The sequence below is a fragment of the Oryzias melastigma genome, linkage group LG8 (assembly GCF_002922805.2).
Source record: "Oryzias melastigma strain HK-1 linkage group LG8, ASM292280v2, whole genome shotgun sequence".
Classification (NCBI taxonomy): domain Eukaryota; kingdom Metazoa; phylum Chordata; class Actinopteri; order Beloniformes; family Adrianichthyidae; genus Oryzias; species Oryzias melastigma.
This window is the reverse complement of record NC_050519.1, coordinates 18,380,935-18,405,835: the sequence shown is the minus strand read 5'-3', so window position 1 is coordinate 18,405,835 and position 24,901 is coordinate 18,380,935. Positions and strand designations below refer to the sequence as shown.

The window sequence follows — 24,901 nt, the reverse complement described above, 5'->3', positions numbered from 1 at the left end:
GTTGTCATGTCTCTCTGTCTGCACGTGAACCTTCTTCTCTGCAGCGCTCAACAACACTGTCCCCCTGCACCCTCTTCTCTCCCTGCTCTGGTCCCACCCGGCTGACTGCGGCGCCTTCACCACGCCCACCTTCCTCCACTTCTCACCCGGATGACCATTCTTCCTGTTCTCCCTCCTCTTGCTTTTTCTCAACTCCTGAACTTTACCTCCACCTTTCGCTCGAATCTGGGACGGCACTCCTTTCCTATCCAGGACTACTTTGACATCGTGAAGAACCCCATGGATCTGTCCACCATCAAGAGGAAGCTGGACACGGGACAGTACCAGGAGCCGTGGCAATACATCGAGGACGTGTGGTTGATGTTCAACAACGCCTGGCTGTACAACAGAAAGACGTCGCGGGTCTACAAGTACTGCTCCAAGTTAGCAGAGGTGTTTGAGACGGAGATCGACCCCGTCATGCAGGGCCTGGGGTACTGCTGCGGGAGGAAGGTGAGGATCATCTCTGTTTGTTTTTAAGAGTTAAGATAGAAACTTTTATTTCTAGACAGAATCTATGGTTTTATGGTCTCGGTTATGTATATCGGTGTTTTTCAACCTTTTTTGAGCCAAGGTACACTTTTTCCTTGACAAAAGGTCTGCGACACACCAGCATCCAGATATGTAAAACAGGAGAAACTCTATAGTCTGTATTGAAGTTCAGTCTCTCCTCAATCTCATGACAATTTTTGTAATAATTCAGGCAGAAAAATTGGAAGTTGTGGCTGTTTTTCCTAAAAGTTGTGATCATTTTCAATAATAATTTTAAAATTAATTAGTTGAATATTTGCTCAAGTGCCCTTTATTAATTTATTAAGAACTTTATTAATACACAATTTTATGTGACCTCACAAAAAATACAATATTCTTACCAAAGAGTGATTTATTTATTTTTTTATATTTCTTTAAATATTTGTGCCAGAGGAATTGTAATTTTTGAACAATTATATGATCACAACATGGTTGTTTTTACATACAAGAAAAACATGATATTTATGTTTATGTTAAATTTTAACAACACAAAAAGTGAACAGTTTGAAGTTTTATTTTTTTTATTTTGTCTTGATACAAAATGTAACCTTAACAAAAAATGTTTTATTTATTTTTAGGTGAATAAATCCTTTTATTTCAGTAGCATAGTGCAGACGTTCTGTCACTTTAACCCAGTGCATTATGGGAGATGCAGTGCAAAAACTGATGCTGGACAAACTCGCGTCTCTGAGCTTCATTATTTTGTTCACGTTTTCCTCGGTTTGACACTGGATCCCGCGGGAAGCTACACTGCTAAACACAACCTTTAGCTGTTATTTTTATTGGAACTGTGACACTTTATGAGCCAAGTCCTAACAAAAACAGTGAGGATGTTAACAACTTTTGTTTGGTCAGACTGATGACATGAGTAAGCCTCAAAAAATGATTGGCGGAGACAGTTGGAGGGGCGGGACTTTTCCAAAAAAACGCTAGCTGTGACTAAATCGCGGGACCATCATTTTTATCAAAAAAGTGCTTATTGGAATCAAATAAACACAAAGAAAAAAGTATTTTATGGTCTTTCATGTTCCTAACTTTCCAGTGTTTTATCAGAGCCTGTTTGGATGAAAACAGAGCTGATATCCTGGTGATAGAAAATGTTTTTAGATCAGCGAAAATGAATAATTTCCCACGGCACACCTGAACATCTCTCACGACACACTAGTGCGCCGCGGCACACTGGTTGAAAAACACTGATATATAATATCATCTAAAATGGGAGAAATATAATTTACAAACTAAATCTGCGTTCACACCAAATGCGATTCATGCATCCAGTTTCAAAGTCAAGTATTTTAGGCGTTGCAGCATGGTGTGATGTTTTCTGACTTCAAACATCTGATCCTCGGCCAAGAATTTGTGTTGCTTTAACCAATCAGGGGCACAGCTTTGACCCATTACATGTCAATGATAGGCAGGTGGATTCCAAACCATTTGAAGAGGATCTGATTATTTTTCTTATTTGTATAAATAAAATAATAAAAAACCCTCTAATTTTGTTATGTAAAAAAAAATGTCCCCCCTTATGACTAATGCGGTACAGCAAGTCATCAACCTGGATCACAGAGCAGCTGTCATTCAGACGCAGCTCCTGCAGTAGATGGTGAATCTCACCGTACTGGGGATCTCAATCGCAAAAATAAATAAACCGGATCTCTCAAGATTATCGGTGTCTTCTGTGCATTGACTATATATGAGATATACAGTCAATGTTTCCATGTTGTGATGACAAAAAAAACAAAACAAAAAAAAACTCCCCCATACGTCAGAAGTGTCACATTTTTGGACAAGCGTCCACCAATGGATTTAACCAGCATCAAAATTTGAAGCGCAAATTGAGTTTGGTATAAATGCAGCATAAATCCCTCAGAAATGAGCTCCTAAAGCTAAAGTGGATTGTTAATACACATAAAAGTGTGTAATCTCACCATTTGTTCTGATGGTTTTATGACTACTGGATGACTTGGATGAAAGAATCTCCTCGTCTTTTGGATTGAGTATTGATCAGTTTACATAAAAAATAGCAATAGAGGATTTATTTATATAATGGAGCTGAAAACAACTGTTTTATCAATAACAATAGTTCACCTTTTTTGTATTTTAACCCTGATTGTTAATGGAGATCAAAATTTTCCTGTAGATCTTAGCAGCTTTACACACTGTGCAGTCCCTCCAAGATTTGGCTGCTATCACACACATTTCCATGAATACATTCATTTTAGCATATTTTTCTTAACACAACAAATTCTGCATCTATTTCATTATTCTTAAGATCATTTGTACTCCACCAGGTGAGATCTAGCATGGAGCTCCAGGTGGACGGAGGTTGTTAGTTGTGTATCTTCCATTTTCTAATTATTGCTCATAGAGTTGATATCTTCTCTCCAATTTGAAGCTTATTATAGATTGGTTCATTCTAGTCTTATTCAGGTCTAAAATCTTGTCCTTTGACAGCTCTTTGGTCCTAATGGAGAGGTTACAGTGTGACTGTTTAAGGATGTGGACAGGTGTCTTTCAGACACATAACCAGTTCAAACAGATGCCATGAAATCTGGTAACTGTGGAAGACAGAGGAGTTTCTTAAAGACAGGTCTTAAAAACAGGTTGGAATAACACGGGTACACAATTTGTTCTCATTTGTAAGAGCTAGTTATTATGATGAACATTACAGACCAAACGCAACTTTAATGGGATAACTTTGCAAAATTTGTAACTGCCAAATATGTTTTTGTCCCACTGCTCATAAATTTATAAGTGCTTGTTGCAGCAACACATAGAAAAACGTCATACCAAATCAAGCCTTATCCAAAAGATGTTATTTCATAAACACAGTTTGTGTTAACAGTGACAGCTAAAAAACCTTAGCGGAAAATGTTTAAAACAAGTTACAATCCCTATTTACCTAAAAGATGAGTGAAATTAGTTGTTTTGTGTGCCTGTTTATAACAGATCTTGTTCTGTAGGAAAGTCTGCATATTTCTCTTTTAAACGCCGCCACATTTGTTAGGAACATTCATTTGTGGGTCGAGCAGAGGATGTGGGTTGTGCCCAAATTAATGTCCAAATGTCTGCCAAGCTGTTCTTTTTTTTCTAGGCTATAATAGATCCTTAAGAATGAAAGTGAAGTCATGTCAATTTAACAATAAAAAAAAACCTTCTAGAGTGGTGTGAAACATGAGTGAGCAGATCTCAGCTTTGAGAGCTGGTGTGCTCCATAGATGTCCTTGGTTCACCCACCACTGATACCTGGATCAGGTGTGTCCAGGCAGTAGCATGAAAAAAGGGCAGCTTAGTTGGTTTAAGAAAAAAAGCATAAATTTGACCTTGTTGTACACCTTTGTTGTGGAAGACCCATGCATGGCCTAAGAGAAGTGACACCTTCTGCCTGGTCAGTCATAGCTCTGGGATGGCATCAAGTTCTTCAAGCAGCATCTGTTGCTCAAGTGTGAACAACAGCCTCAAGCTCAGGTGTTTGTTGGGTCTTTGTTTAGGACATAGTTTCTGAAGAGAAGCAGTAGTTCATTAGAAATTTGCCTCTGAGTTGTGGGCGGGACTATTGGCTTGAAGCAACCTCTCCCCCCTTTTCCCTTCCTGTTGCTGAGCACGCTGTCTCACTAGCTTATGCCCCTTTATGCTCCTGATCGTCTGAGTCAATGAAGTCATGTGACAGAAGAAGCTTCATCCTCATTCATCGCCACACTAAGACGCAAAGAGTCAGAGGGACTGGGCGCTCTGGAGGTCATTCCAGGTTTCTGAACTGTAGCTACCACTGTCACTTCTGTTAGTTGAATCACAGAAGTTCAGTCAGATTCTGGGAGCAGACAGCTTTAGCCCCCTACAGCCGGGCCATTTAAAGGGGAAACAAGTCATAACACAGTATAAGGTTTATTCTTAAGCAAAACCGTTACAGCAAATAAATAATCTACTATTATTTCCTCCTTTTGTACCAAGAATATAGCCAAAGAGCAGCTTTTTCAGTGAAATATATGCTCATTCAAATCAACACATCAAGCAAAAATCATTTTTAACATTTCCAAGACAAATTTTGAATTAGGTCAAGTCTGTCAAAACTGTAGGAATGTTTTTTCCATGTGTGTTAAATCTTTAGAAAGAACATTGATCCCTGATTGGAAAGTTTTAGTCTCACAACCAGCATGTTTTTTTGTTTGTTTTTTTAGCAGTTTTGTTGGCTTGTCTAGATATGATTTTTTTTTTTTTTTTTTTTTAATAACATCTCTAAACCTGTTAAAAAATCATTCTTCAGCATTTTGACTTCATATACTTGTTGTAGCTTGTCTATTTTGGACAGAATCAGAGTTTTTGTTCTTTGTCTATTCAACCTCAACCAGCAGCTAACTTGAGCTTGATATTCAGGTTAAGTTACTCTTTTCTTCCTTCCAAAGTATATCAATGACAATGGTTTATATCTCTCCTGTTTTTATTTATAGCTTTGTTTATCACCATCTTGGACAGAAGAAGTATATCACTAATAGGAGCAAATGAGCAACATAAACAAACAGTTGAACACATTTAGAGAAATCGTTCTACAGCTGAGTCAATCAAACGACCACGCCCTCTTTTTGCCCAATTTTATATAGAAAATGAGTGAGGGATTTGGCCCTTTGAGGTGGCCATTATCAGACATTAATGGACAACGCAGAGGCACAAATATTCTGACACGATCCATAGGACGATCACTTCTGCAAACTATTAATTTCTGATAATGCAACAGCTGGTGTAGCTATTAACATGGTAAATTACAAAAAAATACATATTCAATCTAATTTAGGTACTTTAGTGTTGTTATTTTTAACATTTTAATCGTTTTTCACAAGAAGCAGTATTTTATTAGTGGTATGACTCACTGCTGTAGGGGAGGAAAGTGGAATACGTGTTAAACTTTACGTTGAGCATCATTTTAGAGGGAAAGTTCACCTCCTACTGCTTGTTTTTGTCCAGATGATGAAGCAAAAGTTTGTCTCAAAGAAACAAAGTCCACAAGTTGTTTCTTGGATCGCTTTAATGAAGAAATATCCACCATTAACTCATTAAAAACAAACGGTTCCTTTATTAGTTAATAATAAATTATTTCTGAGCTTGTTTTTACTCTTTATCAATCAATAAGGTAAGGAAAATAAAAGACAACATTGATAGAAACTAGCATATTTATTATAGAGACATTTTTATTGATCTTTCCTGCTGTTTTGCTATTGTGATAAACTGCAGATTAACATATGTCCACCTATGTTTAAGGTGACTTTTGTTCTTTTTGGGCCAGAACAATAATATAGAACTTTCAGATTGCCTTACAGAAACTTCTTTTTTTGGTGTCCATTATCACTTTTTATCACCTGCAGCCAATCATCCTAAAAGTTGAGTAAAGTTGTTAAATCTAACAATAAGGGGTTAAAAAGTCTATTGATTTCTGTTAAATTTGACATTGGAATGAATGGTGATTAACTTGCTTACGAATCAAGCCACCTAGTGACGGCTTTGAGAATTGCACCTACGGGAACTTCACTCCTCACCCATGACCAGATCCAGACAGTTTCATTTGACTGGTTGATTCCTATATTAGCACTGATTCATAAGAACACAACATTGTGTATGATGACTGAGTGTAACAACGTCCTGAGAAGTCTGCAAATGTCTTCTTTCCAGTTTGAGTTTTCTCCACAAACCCTGTGCTGCTATGGGAAACAGCTGTGCACCATCCAGCGGGACGCTGCGTACTTCAGCTACCAGAACAGGTAAGAGCCGCTGACACGCCGATACAGTTCACTAGTTGAGATCAAATTGGCTTTCATGTGGTGTATTCTCGGCAGTATTGTTATTTCCTCCAGCTTAGCATCAATCAATCAGTACAATCACAGATGAGTTTTGAATTTGGCCCCAAATGGTTAACCTGGCTTCATCTCCATCTTCATAGCTTTAATACTTCATTATGTTGTCATTCATGAAGTGGGCTCCTGTCTTTTCTGGTCTCCATTTGTTCCCCACTGATCAAAATTAAGAGCCGACATTTATATTTGCACAAACCGAGGGGGAGGAGGGCGGGTCCACGCTCGCCGCCAGAAGAAAGGAACCCACTTAATAAATGGACAGAAAGGATGATGGATCTCTGTTCTTTTAATTTATTCTTCCCTCATTCACTTGTTTTCATATTTTGGAGCGCATATCATGTATCCGCACTTCCCCGCTCCTCCACAGCTCCTAGTGGTCTCTCATGTTGCTGTAATGTTGTTGCTGTTTACCACTGGACGTCTGACGCTAATCTTTGCTTTGCCTTGGCTCTCTGTCCTCTGTTGGTCGTTGTTCACATCCTCCCTCCTCCGTTCCCCTCCCCGCCTCCCTCTGTGCTCCTTCATTGTCTTCGTCTGACCTGTAACGACTTATTTCACGCTTATTTTTATATAATCATTTTGACCTCCCCCCTTCCCTTCTCCCCCCCTCTCTCCCTCCTTTTTGTAACGCTTGTGATGTCTGCATTGGCCTGCTTTGGTGTGACCAATCATCCGCTCTGAAATTTACGCGCAAAATCAAAACACACAAAAACCCTGCATCACGATTGGCTGCTGGCGACGACCCATCTTGCCCTCTGCCTCCTCCTGTGTGTGCGCCACCCCTGGCCTGTCCTGCCCTGCCCTGATTGGCGGCTGCTTCTTCGTGCCCTCTCTGTGATTGGCTGTGCTGATGACGAACGGTGTAGTTCACCAAAATATGGGCTTCTTGCTGACAGGTACCACTTCTGTGAGAAGTGTTTCAACGAAATCCAAGGCGAGAGTGTGTCGTTGGGGGACGACCCCTCCCAGCCTCAGACGTGAGTACATCCTCCTCCTGCCTTCATGTAACTCACCTGAAATGAGAACGAACTGCATCAGCTGAGACGACCCTGACACAGTCTGAAGAGAGGAATCCTAAATAGACAAGTTATTTTAATAAAGTTATATAATTAAATAGATTGCTTAGTTAATTTGAGATTTCCATAAACACCCAGAAAAGAGCAATCTCCATTCAAATATGTTTTTTTTAAATAAAACCAACATTTTAATTATTTTTTCTTATTTGTTAATCTTGAAAAGCTACAACTTTAACTGTAGTGGAAAATATCCCAATGATTTTGTTGCAGAATGTAACCATTAATTATAGACATAAAAAAATAGTGTAAACATTTTTGATTTTTGTAATATGTGATGTAAAAATTTTTTTACATTTTTACATTTAATTTAATTTTTACATATTTTATAGCCCTACTCACACCAAACCAGAATATTAACGTTTTTCTGAACGTTTGAAAGCACAAATGGATCAATATTTCAGAGCTTGTTGCACAACATTCTCAATTAGGCGGTTTACCACAAAAATCTCGGCAAGGGAATCGATCATTTCTCCCTAAATGTTCTGATTCAGGTGTCTGTAGACGCCAAAGCAAAATATTGAACAACACGTTAGCACGAGTCTAGACTTTCATTTGTCAAGTTTTTGTATCACACCAGTGAAATTGAGTTACAGAATGCAGATTTAAAAAACATTTAACATAGTGTATATTCAACACTAAATGAGACTTCTTTTTGCTTACTGTAGCTGTTTATAATGAAAAAGTTTTTGTTGTGGCTAGCTTTCGTTTTGTATAAACAGTCAGATAAGCCAGGATACTTTTCTTATAAAAATTCTACTTCTATGGCATTCATTTTATGAACTTTAATAAGCAATCAAATAGTGAAATTTCTTGTTTAAGTTATGTTTTTTATATTGTTATTTTTAAAGTGATCAAACAAGTTTTTCACTTTCACGCTACCAAAAACACTACAAGATACTGAAATATAAATTATATCGTAAAACGAATTGAAAAAACAGGCATCTCATAAGAAAAAATGATATTCTCGTATTAATATTTTAAGCTGAAAATAATTTATTTATGAAGAAATATTCTCTTTAAGATGAAAAAATATAGTTTGTTTAGTCAGTGTGTGCTGTAGACTTTATTCTTGCATCTGTGTGGGTCATATCAGAAGAAAAGCAGAAATTGTCTTCCATAAATGATCCTCAGGGATAATGTTTGATGTCAGACCTCCATTAGAAATTTCTGAATGAAGGACTTTGTGCAGAGATTCATCCGTTGCTATGGTTACAAGAGTTTATTTTCTGTTATTCCCACAGGTCCATTAACAAAGACCAGTTCCAGAGAAAGAAGAATGACACTCTGGACCCTGAGCTGTACGTTTCTGTCTTTCATTCCTTTATGTGTGAAATGGTTTGATGGAACGGAGTTCAGGGTTTCTTCTCATCTCTGTTCTCCTCACAAACAGGAGGTTTGGTTGTTTCTAACGCTCCATTTGTGTCTGTCTTCTGTCTCCTCGTCTTCCTTCTCTGCCCAGACTTGTGGAATGTATTGACTGCGGTCGTAAAATGCACCAGATCTGCGTCCTGCATAATGAAACCATATGGCCGTCGGGGTGAGCCAACTCTCATGCACACATTTGCTGTATGCTGACTGCATCTGTAAAAACAAACACTTTCAAACTCATTTTTCAGCCGTTAAACCGTGACCACTCTTACAGGAAACCGGGTCTATAAAGAATTATTCATAATAAACACCAACAGCCTTCAGAGAATGTCATGACAACATTCTGCTAATATGCCTGAGAACATTGGAATAACAATAAAAAACTGAGAGATTCTCCATCTTTGTTTTATTTTATTTTTATATTAAATAAAAATGACATTATTTTAGCCACGCATTTACCAAGTTTGTTGCATTTTATTTCAAAAGCAACATTTTGGCTTAAACTTCAGGCTTCTTGTGACTTTGCATTTTAGTTATATCAACATTATATTCAACAGGGCTTTAAAAAAAAGTCAAATAAAATCTAAATTTCTGCAGATATAACATCCACTCATCAATTCAAGCAAATTTATTATTTTTTTATTTATTTAAAGCTTTTCAAGAATTCTTCATCTAATTAATTCACTTTTATCCTGCCTAAATTTCTAGTTTTGTGAAAACGATTTTTTTTTCCACCAAACATAATAGAAATTTGGCAAATTATTTGATACTTAAAGTCCCACTCTGGTCATCTTTTGATCTATTTCTAAAGTGTTTCCAGTGGTCTTTTAATTAGGATTATGCTGTTTTATCCAGACAGAAAAAATATGTTGTTTTCTATGACATAGTTCCTGCAGAGTGGCAGGAGTTCATTCAAATTTCACCTCTGAATTGTGGGCAGGATTGTTGGTGCGAAGCAAGCTCGTCCCTTTTCCCATCACCCATCTGTTTACTCTCTCCTGCTAGCTTACAGCGCCTCACACCCCAAACTAACATTACCAGTAAAACAAAAATAACAAGCAACACTGGAGCTATCCATCCATACAGTATTGATCCAGATTCCAGCTCAGAGGAGGAGAACAGTGACGTACATGGATCTATTTGTCCACAAGTGGATGCATCAGAATGAATCGGAGCAGGAAGCTTCTCCATTACTGCTACAAGCTGTTTCCAGCAGCATCTGTTCCTGATTCACAACGATTTGAATAAAGAAACATTAAGAAACACAGATTTAAGAAGAATTTTCTTAAAATGTGTCATCAGAAAAATGACACAAGAACATGTTAAAAGAATTTTGATTGGAGTGGGTCTTTAAAAAAAAAACCCTTTAGTTTAATAGTTTGGTATTGATACCAGAGCCTTTCATCACTGCAGTTTATGGCTTATCTATTACAGCTTTTAAATGTCAAAATCAGGAAAAACCATAACAACCTACAGTAGTGGACACATTACATAATACAACACACAGAAGCCTTGAAGGGATCCGTCTGTGAGGACACTTCCAGCTCCCTCCGTTTGTGTTTCTGCCCAAAGCTTCATCATGTCTGGATGATGCAATCTATTAACTGCAGTTGAAATAAACACCTATTTAAAGCCAGCACTATGTTAGTACCTGTGCAAAAGCTTTTGGCACAGATCTGACATTACCTGGGTATTTTAGTCCATATTATTTTCTGTTAAATGTTTTTCCTGCAAAAACATCTGCATCACAGCTGCATAAACAAAATACATTTGCCCACATTTAAAATGTTCCAAGAAATAAAAATGATTCAATAAATAAATTATTGGCATTGGAATTACTCTTAAGTTTTGTCATAGTTGGAGTAAAACGCTCATTCAAATTATATTTCCTTATATTTTTAAAGGTATCTGTATTTTTTTAACCATTGGGCTTAAACACTCAAAGAAACATGTGTTGTCCTGAACTTCTAAAGTCACTGAAACCATGTTTTAAACAAAAGTCTTAAGCCTTGATTGTTGTCGGGATAAAAACGTCCCCCAGCGTTTTGGCAGCAGGACACTGGAGTGAGTCTGTCAAAGTTGAGCTTCCTCTCCTGTGTGGTCTGTTCTTAACGTGGAGAAGGGATTTCCACATTCATTACGGTTGTTTAAAGAGCAGAGTGGAGTGATATGGAAAGCCAAGTTGCTTCTTGATTAAGAGCACTCCGTCTTTGTCGATGCTGCTTATTGTTGCAGAGCCGATGGTAACCGGTAAATCTAACCGCTCACTCTTCATTTCAATCACAGCTTCGTGTGTGACAACTGCCTGAAAAGAGCCAATAAGTCACGGAAGGAGAACAAATACGCCGCTAAGAGTGAGTGTCACATTTGTTTGGCCCTCTTTCCACTCTCTCACATCCTCTGAAACCGTCTCACCTCCGTCATCTCTCTCTTTTTCCTTCAGGGCTTCCTCAAACCAAGTTGGGGAACTTTTTAGAGACTCGAGTGAACGACTACCTCAAACGGCAGAACCACCTGGAGTCTGGAGAGGTCACCATCCGAGTGGTCCACGTCTCTGATAAAGTGGTTGAAGTCAAACCAGGCATGAAGTCCAGGTAGAGTGAATCTCTTTACATGAGGATGCAGCATCCACCACACGGAGAAATTATCCACTTTTATTCTCAGTAGCATAAAAATGTTTCCATTTGTGTTGGAAAGTATTTGAATCCATCATTTAATTCTTATGAACCCTAGAAACATGTGTTCATAATTATAATAACATGTGATTTGGCAGTTCTCTACATTAATATAAACATCCAGAACTCTGCCTGTACAGAATGATTGAATATTTATTGAATAATCTGAGGATGGTCAGGCAGAGGAAGAACTGCTTTGGACCAGAGATGGAAAAATAAGGAATTCAAAGCACGACTGCAGCCAAGCCGCGAGCTTAAAGCTAAGCATTGTTTTGGTTTCTGAACAGGTTTTAGATCAGTCGCCTTTATTTTGACAACATTTGAGCTTCAATGTTTTCTGGTACTAAGTACAAATCTGCATGTTTCTGTGTTGATCCAAACAGCAGCAGATTTGTTTGCCCAGAAGTCCAGTTTCTATTCTGTTCTGCAGTTCTAATCTGAAGTTATTGTTGATACGGGATGTTCTCTGTTATTCATTAATATATTCTCTAATACATCTGTGATCATTAGGCTTCACAGAAGGAAACAAGCAGGTTTTGAATCTGCTCCTCCTCTGCAGGTTTGTGGACAGTGGAGAAATGGCCGAGTCGTTTCCGTACAGGATGAAGGCTCTGTTTGCATTTGAAGACATCGACGGGGCGGACGTGTGCTTCTTCGGCATGCACGTTCAAGAGTACGGCTCAGACTGCCCCCCTCCCAACCAGAGGCGGGTGTACATCTCCTACCTGGACAGCGTGCACTTCTTCAAACCTCGACACCTCAGGACGGCGGTGTACCACGAGATCCTGCTGGGCTACCTGGAGTACGTCAAGAGGCAGGGGTAAGAGGGAAACGACTTATTGTTCTAAGAACAACTAAAACCACGATGTTCTTTAAACGTTTGTGCTCATGGGGGAAAATGTCTGCGTTCCAGGTTTACAACGGGACACATCTGGGCCTGTCCTCCCAGTGAAGGAGACGATTATATCTTTCATTGTCACCCGCCGGACCAGAAGATCCCCAAACCAAAACGCCTGCAGGAATGGTACAAGAAGATGCTGGACAAGGCCGTCTCCGAGCGGATTGTCCACGACTACAAGGTAAGAGAACTTATTTCAGATGAGTTTTGGACATTTTTCTTATTGCAAGCAATGACCTTTGCTCAAATATTTTTTCAATTGTTTCCCCTCTGCAGGACATTTTCAAGCAAGCGACAGAAGACCGGCTGACGAGTGCCAAGGAGCTGCCGTACTTCGAAGGGGACTTCTGGCCCAACGTGCTCGAGGAGAGCATCAAGGAGCTGGAACAGGAGGAGGAGGAGAGGAAGCGGGAGGAGAACAGCACCTCCAGCGAGAGCACAGATGTGAGTGGAGTCAAAGCTAACGAAATCCAGAGCATCCCCGCTGCGCTGATACATGCACTAAAACGTATCTTGACACTTTTGCAGCCCTCCAAGGGAGACAGCAAAAACGCCAAAAAGAAGAACAACAAAAAGACAAGCAAGAACAAAAGCAGTTTGAGCCGAGCCAATAAGAAGAAACCAGGGATGCCCAGTGTGTCCAACGACCTTTCCCAGAAGCTCTATGCCACCATGGAGAAACATAAGGAGGTGCTCAAACTTGCACCAGCAAATATGTCAACTTTTATACATATTTTTATAGAAAATAACATTTTTTTGTCAATTTGCAGGTTTTCTTTGTAATCCGCCTCATTGCCGGCCCCACGGCCAACTCCCTGCCCGCCATCACTGACCCGGACCCACTGATGGCCTGTGACCTCATGGACGGCCGCGATGCCTTTCTCACTCTGGCCAGAGACAAGCACCTGGAGTTCAGCTCTCTCAGGAGATCCAAGTGGAGCTCCATGTGTATGCTGGTGGAGCTCCACAACCAGAGCCAGGACCGCTTTGTTTACACCTGCAACGAATGCAAACGCCACGTGGAGACACGCTTCCACTGCACGGTCTGCGAGGTGAGAGCGGGCAGAGAGCTTTCTGCTACACAGACTGTCACTCGCCTGATCTGTAACGGCTACCCGATCCGTCCATACACGAATCTAGCGTCACTCACTCTTGTTGCCAAATTTTCAATAGTTGAGCAATTTGACTTGAAAGCAATTTGTACATTCTTTTGTACATTTATTCTTCCAAGATTGTAAAACTTGGGATTCATTAATAAAAAAAAGTAGAAGATGAGCTCCTGGTAGCATTTCTTGGCAGTTTTTCCTCCTTTATTACTGTCCAATCAGTTTAAACACTAGATACTAGGGGAGTGTATTGGCAATAGTCAGCTGACACAATACAGATCCCGATGCGTGTCTCATGATATGTATCGCTGTTAATCCCAAGACTGCACCAGGACAGTTTTTCACTATTTTCAAAGTATGAATTAAAAAAAACCCTCTACCTTAATATTAATATGTCTTTCATATGTCCATTTATTTTACTTAATGACCACAACATTAAGCACTGCAACTGAATCTCATATACAAGTTGCTTTTACCCATCAAAATTTCTTGTGGTTTTCTTTTGGTAAATTGAGAAATGGTTTTTTAAATGGAGCAGTCAACATTGTCTGATTTTTCACAACAACATTTTTTTCAGTGTAAGATAAAAAAATTAGAATGAATGTGCCTTAACCAATAAGGATCTAAAATTATGATTGAGGAAATAAAGTGCAGTTTATTTCCAACATTGCTAAATGTAGCATTTAAACGGTTCAGGATCCTCAACGGAACTTAAAACTAAAGCGGGGGGGAAAAAAAGTCAATTCTTTCCAGGAATATTTCAATCTAAAGAAGTAAGAGACTGAGGAACGCTCATAGATAATTAATTAAATAATTTTTTTAAATCAATACAAGTATCGCAAAGCGAAATACCGCCATATATCGACATTTTTATTTTCTCTCACCTCTACACCTACATCTCTATTTCAGTGTTGGCACCAATTTTTCTCTCTTCAACTACTTGCCCCCGACTCAATTACAGCTCAGTGAAATAAAAGAACGTCACCTAAATGTAACGATGTTTAATCAAATATTGTTGTCATTACTGACAACAAAAATCTGTGATGGAATGACAGCCACACAGTCCCTTTGTTAGATTGTTTTCATTTTTTATACGCTGTCGACGGGAAAGAGGCGGAACTGAGGGAATTTTACTCTGAGGAGATGCTACCAGGCTTCTGCAGCAGCTTTTCCAGCCAAATTAGCCAGATTAGATAGTGTTGGTGAATTACGGTATTCTCGTACACTGGGGAGTAAAATGTTTGCATATGTGCAGTAAGGATCATACAATTTTTATTTTTTCTTTTATTTTTCGTCAACATTAAATGAACTTTTTCATTATTTTGAACATTTTAAGAGAAACCCATTAGTAACTTTTAAAAGATACTCTGACTGGTGAGTGCCGTAGAATGCTTTAGCAGAGCCGTTACAGGTCAGGTAGCGACACAGATGTTTGTGGACCCACCATGAGACTTGTTTTCTGACCTCTCTTGTGTCTCCAGGACTACGACCTGTGCATCACCTGCTACAACATCAAAGGACACGAGCACAAAATGGACAAGCTGGGTCTCGGCCTGGATGACGACGGCAGCAACCAGGCGGCAGCTGCTGCTCAAAACCCTGGGGACTCGCGGCGCCTCAGCATCCAACGCTGCATCCAGTCTTTGGTCCACGCGTGTCAGTGCCGCAACGCCAACTGCTCGCTGCCGTCCTGTCAGAAGATGAAGCGGGTGGTTCAGCACACCAAAGGCTGCAAGCGCAAGACCAACGGGGGATGTCCCATCTGCAAGCAGCTCATCGCTCTGTGCTGTTACCACGCCAAACACTGCCAGGAGAACAAGTGTCCGGTCCCGTTCTGTCTGAACATCAAGCAGAAGCTTCGGCAGCAGCACCTACAGCACAGACTCCAGCAGGCCCAGATGCTGAGAAGGAGGATGGCCACCATGCAGAGGGCGGGGCAGCCAGCGGGAGCTATGCCAGGAGGACCTGTGGTTGGACTTCCATCACCAGGAAACGTCACAGCACCCAGCACCCCAACGTCTGGAGGAACCCAACCCCCCACGCCTCAGACACCAACTCAGACCATGCCTGCAGTCCAGCAGCAGGGACTGGGCCCTGGGAGCGGAGCACAGCAACCACAGCAGGGAGGAATGGCTCCTCAGCATCCTCTCCATCAGTTCCAGCAGATGGGAGGGGGAGGTGGGGGGGTCATGAGCTCCCCACAGCATCAGCAGCAGATGCTCCCTCAGGTCCAACAGCAGCAACAGCAGCAACAGCCTGGATCAGGACCAAATCCGGGGCAGCACCCCAACAACATGCAGTCGTATGTCAACAGACCGCCAGGCTCCTCCCCAGTCCACCAATCCCAGGGGAAGCCTGTGCTTGGCTCTGCGACTCCCCCCCAGCAGCAGCTTGGGGGTGTCATGACTCCAGGGCAACAGGCTTCCAACCAACCTCCAGGTCAGCCGCCGCTGCAACCGCAGCCCCCCTCTGGTCCCCCAGCAGCTGCCGTAGAGATCGCTCTGAAGATACAGCAGGTGGCGGAATCTCAAAGGAAAATGGCGCTGCAGAGGCACGCAGCAGCCACGGGTCTGATGCCCCACCACCAACAGGCCCCTGGGCAGCAGATGAACATGGGGCATCCGGGAGCAGTGGGGATGGTCGGGCCTCAGGGGATGCCCCCGCAAACCCAGACGGCAGCAGCTCGAGCCCACATGGACCCGCAGCAGGCCGCTCCCCCAGGAATGATGGGCAGTGCTGGTGGACACATGCAGCAGCCCCCTCAGCAAGGAAACCTGCAGCAGATCCAGCTCGGCCCCCAGGCGCAGCAGAGGATGGGGGCTCCGCTCCAGAACCCACAGCAGCAACAGCAGCAGTGGGCCAGTCAGGGGATGTCCCCCCAGCAGAGGCAAGCCATGATGAACCAGATGGGCCACTCAGCTATGATGCCCAGCCAGCAGCAGCTTCCCCATCAACCAACTCCAGGCCATGCTGCCTTGATGAGTATGGCACAGCAGCAGCAGCAAGGTGCTGGCGGCGCCGTACCCGGAGCTGCCGGAGTTCCTGGTGTCGCCGGTGGAAACATCCCACAGGGAGCTCTGCAGGAGCTTCTGCGCACGCTCCGCTCTCCCAGCTCCCCGCTGCAGCAGCAGCAGGTGCTGAACATCCTGCGCTCCAACCCGCAACTCATGGCTGCTTTCATCAAACAGAGGGCTGCCAAGTACAAGGGGGGGCAGGGGGGTCCTGGTGGACCAGGGGGAGTCCCAGGAGGACCAGTGGGTAATATTGCAGGAGGAAGCCAGCAGGGCAACATGAATCCTGTGGGGGCCGGTCAGCAGGGAATGCACATGGGGGGACAAGGAGGAGCAAATGTCAACATGAGCCCCATGGCTCAGATGCAGCAGGTCCAGCAGCAGCAGCAGCTTCAGCAGCTGCAGCAGCAGCAGTTACAGCAGCAGCAGTTACAACAGCAGCAGCAGCAGTTACAGCAGCAGCAGCAGCAGCAGAGGCCAATGCTAAGTGGCTTGCAGCAGCAGCAGGTTGCAGCTCTCCAGCAGCAGCAGCAGCAGCAAGGCGTGGGTCGAGGCATGCCAGGTCAGGGGCCCCCGATGGGAAACCTGAACGGAGCCCAGTTTAGAGAGCTGCTGATGAGGAAGCAGCTGCAGCAGCAGCAGCAGCAGCAGCAGCAGCAGCAACAACAACAGCAGCAGCAACAGCAACAGCAGCAGCAGCACATGGGAGTAAACCACAGTCAGTTCCAGCAGCCACAGCCACCCCAGGGGCAGGGCTTCATGGGGCAACAAGGCATGCAGTCTCAAGCAGTGGGCCAGGGGCCCCCTGGGGGCCCACCACTTCAGCAGCCCGGCGGACAGCCAGGTCAGCAGGCACCCAGTTACCCCGGATCAGTTGCTCAGCAGCAGGCTACAGCTGCACTGCAGCAGCGGCTGCAGCACCAGCACCACCTCCAGATGCAGCAGCAGAACGCCATGGGGGGTGACGGGGGGCCAGGTGGAGGGGGTATCAGCGGCCCCCAGCAAGCACCCCAACAACCCACCCAAACTGGACCCCCACCATCAACCACTCAAGCTCGTCTTCAACAGACTCTGCACCAAAGGATGCTCCAGCAGCAGCAGCAGCATCTCGGCCCGGGCGGCTCACCGGCCCAGCACACCAACCCCATGAGCCCCCAGCAGCCCCAGCAGGTGACCCAGTCCCCCCACCCACACCTTCAGGGCCAGGGCATGCCCACGTCTCTGGCCAACCAGGTCCGGTCCCCGCAGCCCTCACCCAGACCCCAGTCCCAGCCGCCTCACTCCAGCCCGTCCCCGCGCATGCAGCCACACCCCTCGCCGCTTCACATCTCCCCCCAGATGCAGACGGGCTCCCCCCACCCCAACCACCTGAACCAGCACCATCAAGGAATGATGGCACCTCAACAGCCACAACCGCCAGCAGCCCAGCAGAACGCCATGGAGCCGTTTGGCTCGGACGAGATGCTGTCCCAGCTGAGCAGCATGGCTGGTCTGCACGGGCCGGGCGGCGCCGGCCAGGACCCAATGGGCCAGAATATTAGCCACAGCTCACTAGACCACATATAGGATGGTCACTAGCGTGTGGAGCAGCGGGAGTGGATCTCCGCACAAACTGCACTCACCCAGGACAGTGTTATTGTTATTACTAAGCTTTTTTAAACTATTAAATGTTATTTAAAATGTTTTCAATAAAGATGCATTGAACTGAACTTCCTATGGGAGATGAACATGAAATCAAGCAGTCGTTAAATGAATGAGAATGAATTGTAACTTATTGCTGTTTAATGTTTTCTTTGCCAATTAGGGATGGGGGGGTTCTCTCACATATCATCCCACAATTCATCCCCACGTACTGCAGAGGAAAGTCCATTCTATTTTTTTGAGGGGGGTGTGAATAAAAGTACTTGCCTTTTTAAGAATTGTTCTGTTTTTATAGGTTTTTAAAGTCCAAAATTATGATTTAATGCAAATATCTTTATATCAGTTTTGCTTTTTTTTTTCCTTTTTTTTGTTTACTCTTCACCTCAAATCCAAACACGATGCTTTTTTTTCTCTTTTTTTCTAATGTTTGGGTTGGTTTTATTTATTCTTTTCCTTCAGGGGGTGGGCGTTCAGGAGACTGCTACAGTTCCTACAGAAATATATTTTTGGTATTGACTGTTAAGATGGGGGGGTTAGTATATGTTATTTCACTTTAGACGTCTTGAGTTGGGAGTGATGTCAGTGTTTGATTGCAGTGCGCCCTGCGGCGGCGGCGGACACGCGTTCACGGCTTCTCTGGACACATCTTTTTGGAAGAACTTTGCCCTCTCCGACATGCAAGCCCCCTCCCTCGAATGTGTGTGCACTCCTTCCTGTTAAAGACACTTCATATGGAGCTGTAGAGCTTTGGGGAGGGGGGGTGCATACCTTTGTGCCTGTAACATTTTAAATACCTGGGGTGGGGCGGGCTTGTTCTAGTGTTTTTAGGATTCTGCTGTTTTCCGTAAACAGAGGATGATGATCCAAATGAACTGTGTTGCACAGAAACGAGGAGAAACGAGGAGACCCCCCCCACACACAGACACCCAACTCGGTCTCTTTCTCCCTCGTCCCCTTTGCTGCTTCCCTCGGACTTTATATCCTCCTCTGGGGGGGACGTGGAGCTCCTTCTTTACAAACTCCATCCTCTTTATCTTTCTGCTCAGAACTTTGGGAGTTTAATTTAATATTTTTTACTGTACAAAGGAAACAAACTGGACTCGAATACTGTTTTTATAATAAAACAAAAATTACCAATTTTGTTGTGTCTTCTAAGGATATTTCTTCTTTATAAGGACCTGTTTATATTTAAGGTATTTCTAGAATTAACTTTTTTGTTTTAGTTTGCCCAAAACTGTAGAAAATGAGCAGCAAGCCGTGTAGCAACCATGCAATGAGTATTGAAATTTAGCCAATAAAGCCAGTATGTTTTCTTTATGTTCAGCAATATAAAAAAAGTGATATTGAAAATGCTCAGAGCTGCATATGTTAAAAATAAGAAAAAAATCATTTGAGACTTTTTCTCGTTTTCAGAATCAAATTTCAAAACCTAAATATTTTTACTTTATATAGACATCATGGTTGTAACGGTCAAAGTCCGCCACAGCAGGATTGTTTTGCCCCCGGTAAATCTTTTCAAGTGCGTGGAGTTCTCCCTCTAGCGGCCACAGATGTCATTGCAGCATGGCACATTTCCCCCCTCATGTACACGGATGTGTTCAACGGAGTCCGAGAAGGGTAAAAAAGAATCAAATAGTCTAACCACTGTAGAATAAAATAAACAAATAAATACAAAATTTTCTTAACTTTTTTAGGACTAGAAATAAAAAATACACATAGATAACGAATCAAACAGTTTGAAATATTACTAACAAAACAAAAAAAACAGGTTTTTAGAAATACTAATAGTTGTTGAAGAGGGGGAAAAAAGCATTTGTTTTACCTCTTTATTTTACTTTACACATTTTGGGGAAAATAAAATAAACTATAGTTTCTTTTTTTTCTTTTGCAGATGTTTATTTTTCTAGCGAAAAGTAGTATATTTAATCCCATCACCCATCACAATAAGAAAAATCCAACATGTTGAAAATGATGCCAATACTTAAGCTTGGATGAAAACCTCTAGGGTTAGGTGTACAAGTACACCTAGTCAATACTAAAAGTGAGGTAGTATATTTGAAGTTTACTTTTTAAAATTATCAATATGTTGTGAAGGCCCTGCGACAGACTGGCGACCTGTCCAGGGTGTACCCCGCCTTCGCCCATCAGTAGCCGAGATAGGCTCCGGCACCCCCGCGACCCCGGAAGGGAAGAAGCGGTCAAGAAAATGGATGGATGAATGAATGAATTTGTTGTGAACTTAAAATTTTCCAATTTAAACTGATAAAGTATTCAGTAAGTATATTTCCTATAATACATATGCATGGTCTTTACCACTGTATACCTGACATACTTACAAGTATACTTAATAAAACATTCAAGTGTTACACTTATTGCTATTGGTTTTTCTAAATTTTTGGTTTGTCTTAAATGACCACCGTAATAATTGTGTTTGTTTTGTTGTTGTTTTAGTCAATTAATCAAAATCTTTAAGGGATGGTGACTGAATACGCAGACTTTATATGTTGGTAAAAACACAGGAAGACACGTTTACTTTAGTGTGCATTTATTGAAAATACAGTCAAAGTATATTTACTTTATTCAATAAAGGAAAGACATGATTGACAATCCGTCTTTGCTGGAGACACATAAGTTAGTTTAGCTTATACAAGTGACATGCAATAAATAATAAATCACTACGTTTGCTTCCATGTGCACACTTATCTACACAGCATCAAAGCAGCGTTCTAATCTGGTTCTCCTCTTTTGATATTTGCAAAGGACACTGAAAAGAGCAGACTATCAACTGGTAATACAAAAATAGAACCAGAAAGAATTTCAAACTCCAAAAGTTAAAGCACAGATAGACAGCAAAACACTGTGCACTCATCTTTTTTAAATCTTTTTCCTCCATCCACCCCGCAGAAGCAGATGTAAGCGGCAGGCGTTAATCCTTCAGTCGGGTTCCTTTTGTGACTGAAATAAACCCGTCCAACAAAGCGGCGGGACAGATGCACGCTGGGCACAGACAGGGCATGCGCTCGGCTTTGTGCCAAATAAAAAAAGATGGAGGTCTTTACAAAAATGGGTTGAATCAGTAAGAAAAAAGGAGCGACTGAAACGTGCCCCAAGAACAAATCTGACTGCGAGACAGACGTCCTGCTGGAAAGCACTGACGGCAACTGGAAAGTAGAAGTAGCTGCATCAAAGTAGTTAACAGCAATGTTTCAGGCTGCTGCGGCCTGTTCTCAGTAAAACCCCGTGGCTTCTAACCCGCCACCGAGATGCATCAAGTCTGCTGGATGGCAATGGATAACTGGAGAGACTTCAGGCTTTTTATTACCTCTAATTCATGAGCCACAATACTAAAATTACCACTCATTTATTTAATTCAAAGGCAATAAAATTATGTTTGGAAGAGTGTGGTTTTGTAAACATGTGGAGTTACCTTACATACAGGGTTATTTACACATCCAACACGAGCGGGAAGTGGATTTATGGTTACTCTGGATCTCCGTTTCAGCCAACAAAGCCCTTAAAGAAGCCTTCAGCCTCTGCAGCTTCAGTAAAAGTCACTGTCAGGCTGTTAACCGTCACCTGTGTCACGATTACCTTCCCAGTGGCGCCATCTGTTGTTGTCGTGGCAACACTCTGATTGTCGCCTTTTGCTTCTTTTTTCTCTGATTCGGTAGCAGCGGCGTCACCTGGTAGCACGCCGGTCGCCTGGACTCTCACTATCACCGACGTGGCGTTGCTTCTCTCACAGCAGCTGCTCTTTTCTTTGGGACGCTCCGCCTCTTTCTCGCAGACGTCCCAATCTGACCCCTCAAAAACTTCTGGAGGAGCCTCAAAAGCTGACAAGCTTTCCTGAACGTCTGTCAGCTGGCAGCAAACTGAGGTTTGTCTCTGGTGTGCTTCTTCTGCTCTTTCTGTCCATGTTTCTGTGCTATCTGCAGCTGGAGGGACGTTTATCTTCTCCTCCACCTCCATGTCCAAATCCTGTCGCTCCATCAGGAGAGGCGAGCTGCATTCAGACTGACCTGTGAGTGGGAACAGGAAGAGTTCAGACACCCCGCCTGCCTGTGGAGCTTGAGTTATCTAAGGAGACCGACCGTATGAGCTGTCTTCACATCTCTCCTCGATGGTGCCTTCAGACTCCGGCTTGTCGTCTTCGCTGGTGCCGCCCCAGTCCTCCTCCACCTGCACCAACTTCTTCCTCTTATGCTGGCTGGAAGAGCGCACGTGGCCCATGCTCCTCACCCTCAGTCTGTTCCTCCTCCCAACTGTGCGGCGGTACACCTGCTCCACGTCCGTGCTCGTGGACCGCGTGAGGGAGAGACGCAAGCGGGGCGGGGGCTTGTCTGGCATCTTGTGAGCGCTGCGGAGGTCCATAGGGAAAACGCTCTGGGGGAGACAGATCCACAAGTTAATAAGCTTAAACATCTTCTGTAGTAGTATCATCTGACTATTTTCAGTGTATTGCTGCAATTATAGCAAGAAGTCATGCTTTGTTTTAGAATGGCAGCCTGTTAAAATCCATAGCAACCATTGCATTATTTGCACAAATGAGCATGATCAATATGTATGATAAAATAAAAAATCTCTTATTTAAAGTGAATTTATATTTTTCTATATCACACAGCAATAAAAATAAAATGATGACAAAAATGTTTAGCTTTAAACATCCTCTCAATGCGGTTTTGAGCTGGATGGAAAAGTATTAAAAAATAATTTAAAAAATGTAATGTTGCATCAGATCATCTCAATATTTCTAAAAGTTCCATTTCACTGGGATGATTTACTGGGTTTTGTTTTCCAAATAGTAGGGGTTCTTGAAAACCAAATCATTTTGTGTACTTCTAATACTGTTGAACGTGTGAGCTACGGCAGTTTTCTTAGGTCCACATTGAAGTATATCTTCCATGTTTTCCACATCGTGTATCTGAGTAAGGACATCAAATGTGTTTGTTTGTTTTCAGATGCATTTTCACCCAACCTGCTTTTATAATGCAACTTTTAACAAAATTGTATTTTCAAATACACATAAAAATATATTTTTTCTAATACAACTTGTATCATAAGTATAAACAAACCAAGCTAAATAAAGAAATGTATACACTAAATTTAATTCAAAAATAAGCATCAAAAACACAATATAGCCTTTTGCCTGTAGATGGCGCCCTTTAGCTTCTATACACAACATGGTGTTTTTTTCACTTCTTTTTCACTTTTACAGATGTTAACTAAACTAACTTTAACCAAATTGTGTTTAGTAGCCATGGCAACAAAACACTAACTTTTGTGAGTGGCCAACGTGATTGAGCAAAAGTTTGTATACAAATAACTTAAAATAAAAATAATCAATTAAAGATAATACTTAGATAACAAAAAACAATTATAAGTAGGGTGTAGGTAATAAAATGACATTTGTAAATTTAACTTTTAAATGAAACAACAGTTTTTAATCACAAATCAATTATCAAAAATGTTAATGTAAAAGTGTAAAATCTGTACTTTTAGCCTGAAATGTTTGAATTATTTGCAAGTAAATTAGATTATATTTTTTTCTGCATTTAAAATGAACTATTTTCACATTAAATGAAAATAATCAACACTAAAAGTAATCACATTTTTTATTATTGCAAAAAATGAAATAAATATTTTTAAAAAGTGATTTCTAACATTGTGAGGGGAAGTTACCCGCAGCAGGAGCCTCCGGGGTCTGAGACCTTTCCTGCGATACGCCAGAGCTCTGACCTTCTCCTGACTGCAAAGGGAGGAGGACACAAAGAGGAGCAGGAGGTCAGACAATGAACAACTGTCAGAGAACAACAAAAACAACAGTGCCGCACTCACTTCTCCTCGTAGGCCAGAACCAGCCGGGGGTCCAGAATGTTGTCCTCTGGCTCCCAAGTGCTGTACCTGCAGACACAAGCGGTTCCTGATGATTTATGACTCCAGAACCCAGAAACACAATCAGAACTAAGAGTGCATTAAAGTGGTGAGGTCACCGCCGATGACTCAAGGCTTACTCACTTTGGGGGCCATCCCTGCCACTTCAGTAGATACTCCACAGTTCCCTGAGGTGGGGGGAGAGAAAAGAAGGAGTGAAGAGCTGCTCTCTTTCAGGCGGGGGTAAAGATGGGTGTAGCAGAAAATGCTTCTTTAAAGTAAAACATGACCAAATAAATACATAAAAAGAGGGACTGTCTCTTTAAAGTGGACTAACTTAAAAGGGGGAGGGGACATCGTTCTGTTTTCTGCTTGTTAAGCTGCGCTTTACTGGGAGTGACGTCAGCGACAGCGGCGCTGCGTGGCCTCCAAACGTTAGCGCCTCGCGCGCATTCTCTCTCTCCCTCCCTCCCCATCTCGCCGTGACGTCACCGCCTCGTAAGCGTGTTCGAAGGGGTTTCAAGAAACACGCGAACTTTCTAGAACGCTACACCGGTGGCTCAGATAGGTGGGGCCACGAGAGCATGTAAACAGCGGAGTGTTGCGCAACTTTAAGCCGCCCGCAGAAAACGCTTCAGCTGCAAACCTGTGAGGAGAATAATACTGTTTTTAAAAAAACGTTTCACTTTAAGATAAATTATAATAATATATATATAGGATATTTTTTGTTTTGTTTTTATTTTTATTATTAGTGAACTACACGACGACCCCCTTCAAACCACTGGTTTGTTACTGATATAGCTTTACGGCGTAGCGGGACACGCAGCACCTGTGGCTTTCAC

The 24,901-nt window shown here is 42.3% G+C and overlaps 2 protein-coding genes across 8 annotated transcripts in view; one reads left to right on the top strand and one right to left on the bottom strand.

Moving 5' to 3' along the window:
- Positions 1-19,329, top strand: part of ep300b (E1A binding protein p300 b) — a 34,617-nt gene extending 15,288 nt beyond the window's left edge. For 3 of the 6 annotated variants that reach the window (XM_024271615.2, XM_024271614.2, XM_024271617.2), the window contains exons 18-30: positions 253-492; positions 6,232-6,320; positions 7,280-7,390; positions 8,731-8,787; positions 8,949-9,026; positions 11,144-11,211; positions 11,301-11,451; positions 12,092-12,352; positions 12,446-12,611; positions 12,707-12,874; positions 12,959-13,120; positions 13,201-13,482; positions 15,018-19,329. In XM_024271615.2, the coding sequence (XP_024127383.1) occupies positions 253-492; positions 6,232-6,320; positions 7,280-7,390; positions 8,731-8,787; positions 8,949-9,026; positions 11,144-11,211; positions 11,301-11,451; positions 12,092-12,352; positions 12,446-12,611; positions 12,707-12,874; positions 12,959-13,120; positions 13,201-13,482; positions 15,018-18,113 (4,929 nt within the window). In that variant the 3' untranslated portion in view covers positions 18,114-19,329. The remainder of the gene's footprint in view (positions 1-252; positions 493-6,231; positions 6,321-7,279; positions 7,391-8,730; positions 8,788-8,948; positions 9,027-11,143; positions 11,212-11,300; positions 11,452-12,091; positions 12,353-12,445; positions 12,612-12,706; positions 12,875-12,958; positions 13,121-13,200; positions 13,483-15,017) is intronic. The other 3 variants (XM_024271619.2, XM_024271616.2, XM_024271618.2) reach the window with 1 other exon arrangement.
- Positions 19,330-20,716: 1,387 nt separating this feature from the next.
- cbx7a (chromobox homolog 7a) overlaps positions 20,717-24,901 on the bottom strand; it is a 4,950-nt gene continuing 765 nt past the window's right edge. Inside the window, exons 2-6 of one of the 2 annotated variants that reach the window (XM_024272800.2) lie at positions 24,204-24,247; positions 24,024-24,089; positions 23,868-23,934; positions 22,280-22,571; positions 20,717-22,207 (exon numbers count right to left, since the gene is read on the bottom strand). In XM_024272800.2, the coding sequence (XP_024128568.1) occupies positions 21,687-22,207; positions 22,280-22,571; positions 23,868-23,934; positions 24,024-24,089; positions 24,204-24,247 (990 nt within the window). In that variant the 3' untranslated portion in view covers positions 20,717-21,686. Of the gene's footprint in view, positions 22,208-22,279; positions 22,572-23,849; positions 23,935-24,023; positions 24,090-24,203; positions 24,248-24,901 lie in introns of both variants that reach the window. The other variant, XM_024272799.2, reaches the window with a different exon arrangement.